This window comes from Pezoporus occidentalis, unplaced genomic scaffold (assembly GCF_034315485.1).
Source record: "Pezoporus occidentalis ecotype Australia unplaced genomic scaffold, CSIRO_AGI_Poc_V1 ctg26, whole genome shotgun sequence".
In the NCBI taxonomy this organism is placed as follows: Eukaryota; Metazoa; Chordata; class Aves; order Psittaciformes; family Psittacidae; genus Pezoporus; species Pezoporus occidentalis.
This window is the reverse complement of record NW_026914502.1, coordinates 3,052,375-3,066,174: the sequence shown is the minus strand read 5'-3', so window position 1 is coordinate 3,066,174 and position 13,800 is coordinate 3,052,375. Positions and strand designations below refer to the sequence as shown.

The 13,800-nt window shown below is 38.9% G+C and overlaps 1 protein-coding gene across 5 annotated transcripts in view; it reads right to left on the bottom strand.

The window, feature by feature from the left end:
* Window positions 1–13,800, bottom strand: part of ZNF654 (zinc finger protein 654) — a 38,024-nt gene that overhangs the window by 4,093 nt on the left and 20,131 nt on the right. For 4 of the 5 annotated variants that reach the window (XM_062623987.1, XM_062623988.1, XM_062623989.1 and 1 more), the window contains 4 exons: window positions 9,811–10,013; window positions 8,911–9,050; window positions 4,202–4,343; window positions 235–2,548 (listed from right to left, as the gene is read on the bottom strand). In XM_062623987.1, the coding sequence (XP_062479971.1) occupies window positions 235–2,548; window positions 4,202–4,343; window positions 8,911–9,050; window positions 9,811–10,013 (2,799 nt within the window). The remainder of the gene's footprint in view (window positions 1–234; window positions 2,549–4,201; window positions 4,344–8,910; window positions 9,051–9,810; window positions 10,014–13,800) is intronic. The other variant, XM_062623991.1, reaches the window with a different exon arrangement.

The following is a 13,800-nucleotide window of genomic DNA, read 5'->3' as shown; positions in this document are numbered from 1 at the left end:
AGTTGCCAAACTATTCTCCCTACCCCTTTCTTATTCTAAACAGCATGTTCAATTTGAACTTCCAATTTAGCACAGTATTCCTATATAATTCTCTTAAGTTCTGGCATACTACAATTGCTTGGAAGTTATGTCTGTCTTATCTATTCCATCAGTTTGCCTGTTTTCAAAGACCATTTTCTGGTTGGGATTTACCTCCAAACCAACCAACCAACCCAGAAGGTACAGAAGACTTACTTTCGTCATCTGAATCGAATCCAAAGAGCGTCTGACACTTCTTTTGTGCAAGGTGAGCCTCAAGTGCTTCTGAATTACAGTAGATGGTCAAGCAGTTGCCACATCTAAATCTTTCTGTTGATTTGCTACAAATTTTATCTTGTTCAGAATAAGCATCTACTTCATCAGCCAAAAGTTTTCTACGTTTTGGCATGCTAATGTAGCGTTCATCAAGGTAACTTGGAGGCAATGGCCTAACATACGGCTTTGTTAGGATGACACCATATGAAGTATTCTCTGTTGTTGGATTTGGTTTAGAAGGTACTTGCGAGGCAGCAGTATTATTTTGTGGTGTATCAGTACAATTCTGTAACACTGGTAACACTGACCCATTTTCTGTCCTTGTTTCATCTGCCACTCTGTCCAAAGTTATTTCTGATGACTTTGATGATGTCTGATCTACGTCGCTGTGCCCATTGACGAGTTGGTCACTACCAGCATTACAGTGTTCAGAATTTGGCTGTAACGCAGATGTCTTTTGGTCTGTCAAACTTAAAACTGTAGTGCTACCCTCAGATGAACTTTCATTTCCATTATGAATGACATTATTTGCCTTCTTCTCCACACTTTGAATGTATGTCTTTGGTTCTGTAGAATCCTTCCTTGACTTCCAAGTTGGAATTGGTAAATCGACAGTTTCCTTCTCATTAACGGATTCATCATCATCTTGGAAACTACAAAGTTCTGAAGGATCATCTGAAGACTCCTTTTCGCTTGCATCTTCAGAACATTCTGGTGTTTTATTTAAATAATGCTGAGCCTCGTGTTCATACAGCAAAGGGAGCTCCTCAAACAGCTCGCAGCACTCTGCAAAATTGCACTGCGCTTTAAAAACACTGTGACTTTTTGTATGCTCGGCAAGCTCAGTTGACAGCTTAAATCTCTGATTACAATTAAAGTGTAAACAAAAGTAAACGTTTGGATACACGTGTCTCTTCAGGTGGTCTATAAAATGTTGGGAATCGGCAAATTTTCTCTGACAGAAACGGCATTTTCCTTTATTCCACTTCATTATATGCTGCTGCACCTTCAAATCAGTTGGATGACTTTTCCTCGCGTGTTTATTGAGGAATCTTATCTTTTTAAACACTCTAGCACAACCACTAGCAGGGCACTTAAAGCTTCCTTCCTCATCCATAGCATCACCATCTTTTTGAGGACAAAAAGCTCCATTCACTTTATGCAGAATAGGTGACTCTTTACTGGAGCTGTCATCGTCTTCAGGCAAACTTTCTGTACTTAAAGCATCAGGAACATTATTGAAACAGCTGTCACTACTATTTTCAGTAGCATCATCCTGGTCACTTAGATGGTTTCCCACCGCAAATACCTGTTCCGTGTTCTGCTCCTCCACTTGGACCATTTGGTCAGCACTTGGTGCTCTTGCAGTCTCTGGTTCGTCATCTTTGGAACCATCCGAATTCCCATTTTCAAGAGAGGGAGTGACATCAGAACATTCTACTTCATTAAGAACAGAAGCCCGCCGACCAGCCTCAATAACTGCAGCAAGATGTTGCCTTTCTATCTTCCTGACGTGATTCTTCAAGTGCTTCAGCATAAGTCCTTTTTGCCTGAACTTTCTGGTGCAAAGTACACAGGAAAAACTGCCCTTTTTTTGGTGAGCTTGTGCATGTTTTACAATGTGACCACCAAGAAACTCCTTGTTGCATATCACACAGCGGTGCCTTGGTACGGTTTGATCTAACATTTCAGATGCCTCAAGAGCTTCATCGTTCTTTCTGGCATTACCTTTGGACTGGGCTTCAGAGACGTCTTCCGGGTCAAGCTCACCATTGCTAACATCTGTTAAACAAGCACGCTCGTCACCCAGAGCCCTATACTCTGTTATCTTCTCTGTATTTGCAGTAGAGTTTTCCAGTGTATTTTCACTTAAGCTAATGAAGGCTTTATCCCCCAACAATGCTAAACAATTCTGCTTGATCATCAAGAAATTCCAAAACTCGGGATCAAAAAACAAACCTTTTTTCAAAATTGGAAGCAGTTCAAAACGTACACGGTTTTGAACAGAACTAGTGCACTCGTTGTATTCTTCATCTGCACATTTATATAAATGTTCAACAGTGTAGTAAGATTCCAAGGTGCGCTCAAGAAAAAAGATTGAAAGAGCACAAATTCTGAGGATCTCTAAGTCATTTGGCAGAAAATGAGCAATTGCTTTATAAATAAGACTTTTCATGGTGGGATCTTCACGGAGGTCCAACTGTAGGGCACAACCACATATCTCAACGCATATCTGAAGACCATCATCACCAACCTGCGGAAAGGAAATCACAGTATACATAATTATAGAGTATGCATAATGGTGTTTTCCTTATGGGCTTACAGAACTCTACAGCTTCAAAGTAAAACAAAAGAATCAGACTCGCAGGGGAAAAAAGAGAGCTAGTATAAACAATGCCCAAACATCAACTTCCCATGTATTTGTATTAATCTACGCTCAAAACAGCAGTTCAGAAAGGATCCTGCTCGCATATTTCACCTAAAAGCATGTACATCTTAGAATAACGTTCAAACAAGACTGTAAAACACAGGTACAACAATGACCCACAAGAACATCTGGTTTGCACTGGAAGCTATGTAGTTACTATCAGCAAAGCTTCAGATGCTTTTTCCATGTGCAGTACTGTAATTAAAAGACAATTATTTAGGGATATAAAACAAGACTGCAGCAAATCACATAATACTGTTCTAGCAGTATCCTGTCTACATCTTCATTGCCTATGCTGTTCCACACTATCACTGGACAGTTACTCTGTATTTTGTCCCTGTTCTAACTCATTTAACTTGCAGTGCATAAAAACAGAAGCTATATAATATTGCCTTCAATTTTGAACAATAACCACCACAGAAGCCTTAACAACCCATGGCCAAGCATTCTAAAAGGCTTGAGTCTTCAGAGTGAAGACTGAGCAGAATCCCTATTCCACAGTGAAGGCTGCAGGCCCTCCCATTCAGATGGGTGATCAGAAATATGCTGCCCAACAGGCAGCAGATTAATGTAAAAAGAGTTTCAGGAAGTTTAAAAATTAATACCCACCTATACTTAAAGGTGCATTAACAAATACACACAATGCTGCATACGTAGTAGGTTATTAAAAATATATATTCACTCAGATGAAAATACAAATAACAGTTATTCATTTCACCACAAGTGTTTTAGATTACATACCGAGATCAAAATCTTGAACAGTAATGTTTCATTTAGAACCATACAGCAGCACCCGTGACCATTCACAATTCACTTAGGGCACAGAATATGAAGGAGCTCTGTGCAGTCAGGGTAATGATAAGAAACACATTTGGAAACAACTTGCACACCTGTGCGCAAAGCACGTGTACGGGACAGTGTAAGCCTGACATCTGAAGCATGAAACACATCACACCCTTCTGAAGCAAAATTATGTCTTCTCCTGGTTTAGCCTAGCTTTTCCTTTGTTACGTTAAGCATTTCTTCAGATTTGGTTCGAACTGGTGGAAGGATGCAAAACTTAATGAGGGTGAAAGGCAGATGAAATGGCACCATGCAAGTCCTATTTCCTTAAGGAGGAAGGCTAAACATCCACAAAACAAATGAGTGAATTTTTCACGTTTGCTCCACGTGTTTATTATTAGTTTCCCCATTTATTTATAGGGGATGACAATCCTTAAAATTACTACAGCAGAAAGAAAAAAACCTTAGAATTCAAGAAAAAAACCCCAATCTTAAAGACACAGAACAGATCAAGGGCAATCATAATACTGATGTGCATTCTGGATTTGGACAGATTTTTAAGAGAACAGTGTGCTATTCCCTACCCCCTCTTACCTTTGCACAAAAAATGGCCATTACACAACATAAACATCACTCCTCTTGAGTTACAAAAAGAATGGGGGGGGGGTAGGGTAAAAACAAAGAACCAGAACTTACTTCATCCTTAATGACTTTCATGAAAGGGAAAATTACTCTGACATTGGTTGCGATTCTTAAAAGCTGGTAGCACTGGTCGACAAATACTTGTTTTGATGGGTTAGATTTAAGCTGCAGTTTGCTCCAAATGAAGATCAGGTCCCTATAAGTACAGAACAAAATAGTTCATAGTTAGATGGAGTTTTAGAACTCTTATCACTAAGCACGATGCGTTACTAAGAACAATTATTTGCGTATTCAGTAACTAAAACTATATTTGAGGGTGTAATACCAAACTAATTAACTGTACACAATGTGCACAATGGAAAATGCAACTTAATTACTTTGTTAAAGCATTCAGGGTATCTCCTATCACTGAGCCAATTAAATATTCAACAGAATATTAATGTATTCAGCTTAGTATCAGAGAACTGCATAATAAAATCAGATGCTACAGCATCTAGCCCTTAACACCACAGGCAATAAACGTCAGGCTGAACAGCAAGCTCTGTGTGCTCTTGGGATTAAGTTACTTTCAGTGCAAGGATAAGGAGTCCTTCAAGAAAATAAGTGTTTGAATGTGGAAAATGGGAGCTTTGTAGAAAGCTAGCTTCTGATACAGTCCATTGACAAGAAATATTGATGTTCTCCAGTTGTGTGTATTACAACACTATTTTCTTCTCTTAATGCTGTCATCGCTGCCCTTTCTAGCCAAAAGCAGTTACATGAAAGCATCAGTTTCTACAGCTATTCATGCATCTCTCTAATGTTTAGTCAAACAGCATTTCTGACTGATATAAGGAACCCTAAGAATAGATTGCTAGACCCTGCAGCAGAGCTCCTGCACAGGTAATGTGTTTAGTCTACAAAATACAGCTAATTGAAATTTACAGCCTGTAAGTTCTATGTACTGTAATTCAGAGACTTGGAAAAGGCAACTGGACTTCACTTTTAGTTATAAGAAAATTTGCCAGCACTAAGATTTTACACGGGAGTAGATACAGTTAGGACTAGGCAGAAATCCTACCATAACGTTACAATGCAAACAGGGGACCAGTCGACTTTGATTTTCTGAAGGAAGACACTTCTTTATTCCACCAGCCTCCTCCCTCAGAAAACACAAACCCAGTTACTATTTAGCTGATCTTTCAGAGCCTCTACTCTGTGCCAGATACAAATCAGACAAACCTTTTGAGACTGAGCTTGTCTAGCGAGGTGAGTGCCAGCATGAAGGGAAGTGACAGAACTGCCCGTGACAAAACACCAACTTCGCTTTGACATTTAGGACAGCTCTGCAATTCTGCCTGACATTTAAGGGCTAGACAAAAGAAAATCATTGTTTTCTTTCATTCAGAACCCAAGGAGACTGAAGTCAAAACAGAGATCAAGCTTACGTGGGGAAAAACTGTGAAAAGGAGTTCTGTAAGCAGCTCTACCCACAAAAACATGTATCAGCCTTAGAGGCAGATAAAGATACAAGCCTTTTCCAGGCTGAAACCAAAACACCTGAAGCCTCTGCAAACTTCACATACAAGTTTGAAACTTCCTGCACCAAACCATTCACAAAATCCAGTTAAAGCCTCAAGCTGACGTTCAAAAGAACTGAGCATTTTCGCTGTTAAAAGTTAGCAAAATTAAATAACTTATCCTCTGCTTTGCCTCATACCATTTCAGAGCAGCCCATTTCAACGCTAATCCCAGAGAAACAGAAAAACCAGATTATTCTTCTGAGAGATTAGTGGTTAAAATGGCTTGCCATGTGTTCAGACAAGTTGGTACAATGACAAGAGCTGAAAAAGGAATGGAGAAAACTCAAAGTAGAAGCAATAGCTCCGGGGTGAAGAACAAGCTGTTAATTCAGTTTAACCACCACGTGATTAGACCTTGATGTGAAACAGAAGTCAGCAGCATTTGATGTATTATTTCTGTGGCACTGACCACAACACAGGTAAGAAACTTGAGATAACGTAGGCAGGGGTAGTTTTCTATTTGCTTGATTATTATGGCACAGTAATACAGTACTTAATGACATTTACTTCTTGGATGGTCTAACTTAGTTCACATTGAGGCCTGTGCTTGAACTACCATAGACAGGTGTTGGGACAGTTTAAATTGTTACTGTGAGACCACAGAACTCCATAACTCTTTACCAGAGGAAAGTAGCCTGACACCCCCTCTACAAGATACCACAATAATTGTGTGCCTCCATCAGCAATATAAAAGAACAGTTAGGTCCGCTCTGGCGTAGCTAGATCTAAACCCTTTACTATTGTTGACAAGAAGGAAGTCTGTCTTTCCTTGGTTACAGATTAGCACACTTCACCAAAATGTTATCTAGGTCACAAAAATTGCCTAAATGCAAGACTTAAACATGTGGAAACATCCTTGACTTACTGAATTTACTAATTAGGAAGCACTTGAGAACAGACAAAACAGCACTTAAAAACTGCCTGGCAGAGAAGGCAAAGCCATTCTGCTATGCTTGTTCCATCAAAATCTTGGCTGTCTTCCTGAAGAGACATCACTTACTGATACCAGAAAGTCATTCATCACTGGACTCTTTGCTTAACAATACCTTACAAATAAATTTCTCTAGTCAGATCAAGCCCAGCTAGCTTTGTGATTCATTTGTCAGTGGGCTTTCACTTCAGAAAAGTAGTTCTGATCATAGTTTATTATTAGCATCAATGAAAACAGGGAGAGTTTTGTGACAGAGCTGCTTAAAGTTAATCTTCCCCTGAGATACTATGGAGCTATTGGTTTCACCTTGGAAGACTTCAGAGAGGTTGCTTCACATGAAGTGGTAACAAGTACCTGCTATTTACATCTTTCTAACCTATTTTGATATTTATCTTTGCTAGTAGTGTTTGCCACTAGATGTCTGCTAGATCTGCAAAGTCCTCAATTCCAGACAAGGCAAGATGATTTATGCTGTGCTACATTAAAATCTTCTACATGATGTGGATTAATTTAACCTGGCTCCTACTTCTTCAGATATTTGAAGTACAACATAGACATGCCTTCACAAGCTCTGCTCCAGATTACATTATCTAGTAAGCAGTCCACAGATTCTCTTGTTGGGTTTGCAATTGTTAAGGCTCAGCATCTGTAAAGAATGAACTAGCTGTTTTAGTTGCCCAGACATAACTGCTCTGAACTCTTTCAAAGATCCTCAAGTTCTGTATTTTGAACAGAAGATCAAAATACTGAGAGATGCCAGAATGGTTTCCTTGATAAACAGGTATCAAACAGTACTTTAGTTTCTTCTGGAATTTCAGTTCTGACATCCACTTTGCCAGAACAAAAGGACAAACGTCTTGTTTCGACTAGCAATTTTTAGGATGGCTGATGCAAAACTTGGTTATAAACTGGGTTAAGAGCAAGGTTAACATCTAAATACAGCAAAAGACATAAAAAGTAGGTTTGATTTAAAATGTGTTTCTTAAAAGACTGAATCCCCGAAACAGAAAGCACTAATCATGAATTAGTAACTAACATGTAACTAATGTGTTTAAGTTACACCTGCAAATTTCCCAAGAAGTAAGAAGTCAGGAGATGCAGCATTTGGGCAGGAATCAGCAAAGCTGGATTCCATTCACAACCTATGCACCTTTTCAGTTGGATTTCTTCATCTGTCCTATGGGGACAGTCACGTCCACCTTTTCCTGGACAGACTGAATGAAAACTGACACTAACTATTGACAATATATTGTATTATAAATATATGTTGATCATTTTTCCAAAGGTTTTGATGCAATGCAATCACTTATTCAAAGTTAAGAGGAAAAAATAACAAATCAAATATTGTCATTTCTGACCTTCCTCACTTCCTTGAGAAAAAACCCCAAAACACCACTTCTTACTTCTCAATTCCCCAAAATCTGGGAATATAGAAACCCAATATAGACTCTAAACTCCATTATTAAAATTGATTACAAGCTTAATAAGAGCTCTATTGACTGAAGAAAAAATTAAATCCTTCCTAAATAAGCTTTTCTTCTTCAACTACACAATCAAACAAATTGAGCATACTTTATCAGTGAATGCAAATGTTACTTTTGATACAGAAATTATCCAGCCTAAAGAGGATTATCTTCCTTAGCCATCGTTCAGTCCTCCAAATGATGAAATTTGTTTTGACAACTCTTTAGAAAACGCTTCTAAAAACATAAAAGCATCCAACCATCAAGATGATTTAATGTGGATGAAGACCTTATTACTTAAATGTTTTCTAGAGTACCACCATTTATTTTATGGCTCTGTTTAAGAAATAAAAGCTCCCATATTAAGTAGCACATTTTCAGAATCATATATTCTCCTTAGGCATACTGATGACATATTACCCCCTTGTTATTATAAAGCAGTGTCATTAAACTAGCAGGACAGAAAAATACCTGCATTGCCAGGGAGTCTACAGTCTGCATATTGTTACACATTGCTAGTAACAAATGTCATATTTCTAGGCGTTTATAGCCTGAAGTATGTGAAGGCCCACCCTTCTGTTACTTTGAAACAGTTCATGTGTTATGTACCATGTAGGCTACCATTGTGCACGACTGTGTGTAAAAAGGCAAGCAGGCATAACAGATGTAGTAGGAAAGTTTAAAGACCACATTAGAATGTTTTTATCTTGTACGTTAAACTTGAGCTACACCTCAAAGTAGATGAGTCATTTTGGCAATAAGCACCGATTATCTGCTCAGCTGCTTCACCAGAGAGAAAGTATTTACCATATACAATACATGTCCCCATTTTGAAGCTGAGGGACTAGGAACGATTCACATAGCTGTAAGGCTAAGGTAGTCTTCCCTTCTTTTTCAGTGTTGCAGATGATCTCAATTCCACTCTTGCAATCAGTCCTCAACAAGTGCTATACAATTAAAATAAAATCAATTTAGATAAATTTGCTAACATGAAATAAAACCCTAGCAGACCCTGCTATATTAAAGAAGCTACTGAAAACTTCAGGACTTGCTAGTGACATTGGATTTCTTTGGACTAGCTTTTGTGTAGGTCTGTAAATTGAGATTTTGGACATTAATTTAGAGTTCTTTTGTATTTCTTAGAGCAATGACAATCAGAATAATTGTCTGAGAAATTAAAAGATGACACAAAAGCACTTTCTTTGCATGACTTAGCTTGTTCTCAAAACAAGGTTAGGAAAACAGTGTTATCTAGTAAGTGCTATCAGCAGTAAAGCAGGGCCACATTCAGCTAGAGTGTCATTTTACATAGGGGGGTACCATTAAAAAACCTTAAGGCTACTCAAAATTTATAAGGCACAGAACACTGGACTGACATCAGTTAGGCTAAAGAGCTTTTACTAAAATAATAGTCAATAGTAAAATAATCAATACACTGAAGTTACAAAATATTAATGACTCAAGTTATTTAGGGTACATTATCTACAAGTAAACTCGACCAAAAAATTGTATCTAGGTCAACAAGATTTGTAGGCACTTAACATTTAACTTTTCAAAGCTTAAACAAGCACTAAGTTAAGCAACAGCACTGTAGTTGCCTGATTTTATGACATTTGGTTCTACAAAAACAGAGTTCCGTATGTTCCTCTTGACAACTCGTATACAGTAAGTATTTAATTAAACAAAATGTATACTGACAAACAATACCTCCTGGAATAGCTGATCTTCTAATGGTGACATATAAAGACAGGTGAAAAGAGCTTGATGGAAATACAGATCTTTACTGATATCTGGATGATTTATGCAAGATTTGATAAGAGCCATTGCCTCAGGGATGCGTTCACAGGCAATAAGGTATCTGGCACGCAGTTCAAAGAACAGTGGATTTTCAGAGCTTAAATATTTGTTAACTGTACAGAAAAGAAAGATTTAAAGGCAATTAGAATATGAAGTCCAAACAACAAATATATTTAAATGTAATGTTGTTTTCAATAGTGCAATGTCAACAAATAATATATAAAAAAAGGCTCTGCTAAAGAAGCTATCAAATACTTAAATACCATCAAGAATCTGTCCTTCTGCTTGGAAACAGAAATAGTTATTTTTCTTACACCAGTAATCTAATTCAGTATTTTATTTCTAACAGATTAACACAAGGTGCTGCAAAGGATTAGTAAAATATAAACTACACAGAAGCAGATATGAACATTTCTGAGAGAGAAAATTCTCTCCTATCTCAGCACTCGTATCTGGGTGATTGTCAAAAGTTCAGGACTGACATCGCTTCCAAGGTTAGAATTAGATATTTAAAACAACTCAGTATACTCATTACCCACTAAAATGGAAGAGCTCAGAGTGATCAGAAAGTTGACTACAATGCACATGCTGTTGCTTTAAGTAGTTTCGAACACTTGGCTTTTGCTGGTGAAGTGGAAAATACACTTTTTCTTCTTCTGAAACTGCTCCTGGGCACAGTCCTTACATCCAAATCCCTAAATGCCTTTAAATCCTAACCCCCGATTTCTGGGAATCTGTTTTTCAGATCTAAAAGCTAATCTTAAAGTTAACATTGGAATGAAAATGTTTGTACTGAGATACTCAACATATACTTAAAACATTGAAGTAACTGGGAAACGAAATACATAAAAGACATGCTTGAGATCTTCTGTAGCTCATAGCAATTCTAATATCTCTTAAGATTAAAATATCATTCAAGACTACAAAATATATATATTATACTATAAAATGCTGCTTTTATTTTGAGAATTGTTTGCATGTTGTCAAGTAAATGCACACTCTGAGGTGTTAACAGTGTGTTAACATTAATGTATTGGACAATATGGGCTGATCTTCCTCTTACATTCTCAACAGCTACCTTAAGAATCCCATCACTTCTAGTGCATTCCCTGTAGTACTGTGCAGTGTTTCATATTAAATAATAAAAAAGAAACAAGATTGTCAATTTCGAGTCAACAAAGGCTGAAGTTTATACCTTGGAGGGAACATGTATTAAGAAAGTTACAAGCAACTTAAAAGTGACATTATTAGGATTTAACAAAAAAGTGGTTACTGAAAACCGCTATCTCAGCAGCCAAGTGATTCCCTCCCCACCCCAAAATAAAAAGAGCATGTATATAACAAGAGTTAAACTTGGTTTAATAAGGATGCCTGGTTTAAAAGACATTTCTTGTGCTCAGAAAAAGGATTTCTCCAAGATCTTTGTTTTTATGAAACTTAATGGCATTATATTCTAATGAACACTTAAGGAGTATTATTCAAGGTGAGATAAGGTTTCTTAATAGATGTATCATAAAGTCCACCATAAGAGAGAATCTCATTCCCACTATCCATTAGCACTTCCAGGGATAGAAAGAAAAGCCAGCATCTAACAGTAGTCATTAACTGCAAGAAAGAGTGATTATAAGGAAATACCCTTTATGCCAAGTAAAGGCCTCTCCTTCTGAATTAACATTAAAAAGATAATAAAGCTCATCACTGGTGTCACATGCAAACATTACCCAACAGATCACTGACTATTCACACTGAAAAATTACACTGGGAATACTTAGCTTTTATATGTGCTGACATTAAGTAAATGCTGCATATCTAACAACTGGTTGCATCATCCTTATCGCTCAAATGAGGGAAGACTGCAGACCACAGTATAAGTGACACTTCTCTTGTACGTAGGAAGGGGGACCCCAGAAACTACAGGCTTATCAGCCTGACCTCACTGCTGGGGAACATCACAGAGCAGATCATCCTAAGTAAGATCATAAAGCATGTGCGGGAAAAGAAGGGACCAGGACCAGTTGACAGAGGTTCATGAAGGGCAGGTCCTGCATGACCAACCTAATCTCTTTCTATGACAAGGTGACCTGCCTGGTTGATGAGGGAAAGGCTGTAGACATTGTCTATTTGGACTTCAGTAAAGCATTTGACACTGTTTCTGACAGCATTCTCCTGGAGGAACTGGCTGGGTTGGAAACTGCCTGGATGGCAGAGCCCAAGAAGTGATGGTAAATGGTGTCACATCTAGTTGGTGCTCGGTCACTAGTGGCGTCCCTCTGGGCTTGGTGTTAAGGCCAGTGTTATTTAATATCTTCACTGATGATCTGATCTGAATGAGGGGGTTGAATGCACCCTCAGTAAATTTGCAGACAACACCCAGCTGGCTGGGAGTGCTGATCTGCTGAAGGATAGAAAGGCTCTGCAAAGGGATCTGGGCAGGCTGAATCGATGTGCTGTGGCCAGCGGTATGAGATTCAACAAGGTAAAGAGCCAGGTCCTGGATCTGGGCCACAACAACCCCACACAATGCTACAGGCAGAAAAGGACCTTGGGTATGCTGACTGATGACTGCTGATCATGAGCCAGCTTTTGCCGAGGCAGCCCAGAAGACCAACGGCATCCTGGCCTGTATCAGCAGTAGTGTGGCCAGCAGGGCCAAGGCAGTGATCATCCCCCTGTACTCAGCACTGGTGAGGCTGCACCTTGAATCCTGTGTTCACCTCTGGTCCCCTCACTACAAGAGAGACATTGAGGTGCTGGAGTGGGTCCAGAAAAGGGCAATGATGCTGGTGCAGGGCCTGGAACACAAGTGTGATGGGCAACGGCTGAGGGACCTGGGGGGTTTAGCCTGGAGAAGGCTCAGGGGGACCTTACTGCTCTCTACAACTACATGAAAGGAGGACAGACTAAGAAGGTGGCTGGTCTCTTCTCTCAAGTAAGAAGTGATAGGACAAGAGGAAAAGGCCTCAAGCTTTGCCAGGGGAGGTTTAGACTGGATATTTGGAAAAACTTCTTCACTGAAAGGATGCTCAGACATTGGAATAGGCTGCCCAGGGAAGTGGTAGAATCTTCATCCCTGCAAGTGTTCACAAAACACGTAGATGAGGCCCCTAGTGACATGGTTTAGTGGTGAACTTGGCAGTAAAGGTTGGATTTTATTATCTTAAAGGCCTTTTCCAATCTAATTGATTCTATGATTCTAAGCTAACTTGTTAAATCATTCCCACTTTCTGTGTGGGGAACTCTGAAGTCAGTATGCCCCTCTGCTTTGTAAGTGAGAATCCCACTTCTAGCAGCACAATCTCCCAGAGAAGGTGTCTCCTACACCCTCCAACGCTGTTTTTGAAGAGACTGAGAGTTCCAGCTACACCACTGGCAGCATTTTGCTCCCTCCCCATCCTGGAATGCTCTCTTTTCCCAAGCATATTATCTAGAAGAACATGTAAGCTCTTCTAACCCCACAAGCAAAAGACAACTGCTAACTACAGTAGCATTTAGCCAAGTATGTGATACATACAAAATGGCTTGGGGAAAGTAACTGCTATTCCTGTTCAGCATGTGTGGTGCTTTGCTTTAAAGCAATAGATGCCAACCATCAGCTTAGAAGCTAATTAGCTGCTTACACCTGAGCTTACCTCTGTCTACAGTATTCTCTTCTAGATGTTCACAGCAGGCCACTTTATTCTCCCTAATCTATTAGAAGTTTATTGCTGCTATATTTCAAGTCTGCTGTTGTTTTTAAACCCAAAGACTGCCTTCCTTTCCAGCCACCTCAAAATAGAATGCAACATCTCAAAGCATGCAACTCATGTAAAAACAGACCCAGGGAGGTTTGTCTTGGCCTAAGCTTCTCTGTGTAATTAATGAATCAAAGGCAGGATTATGCAGTTCATACAGTACATATTT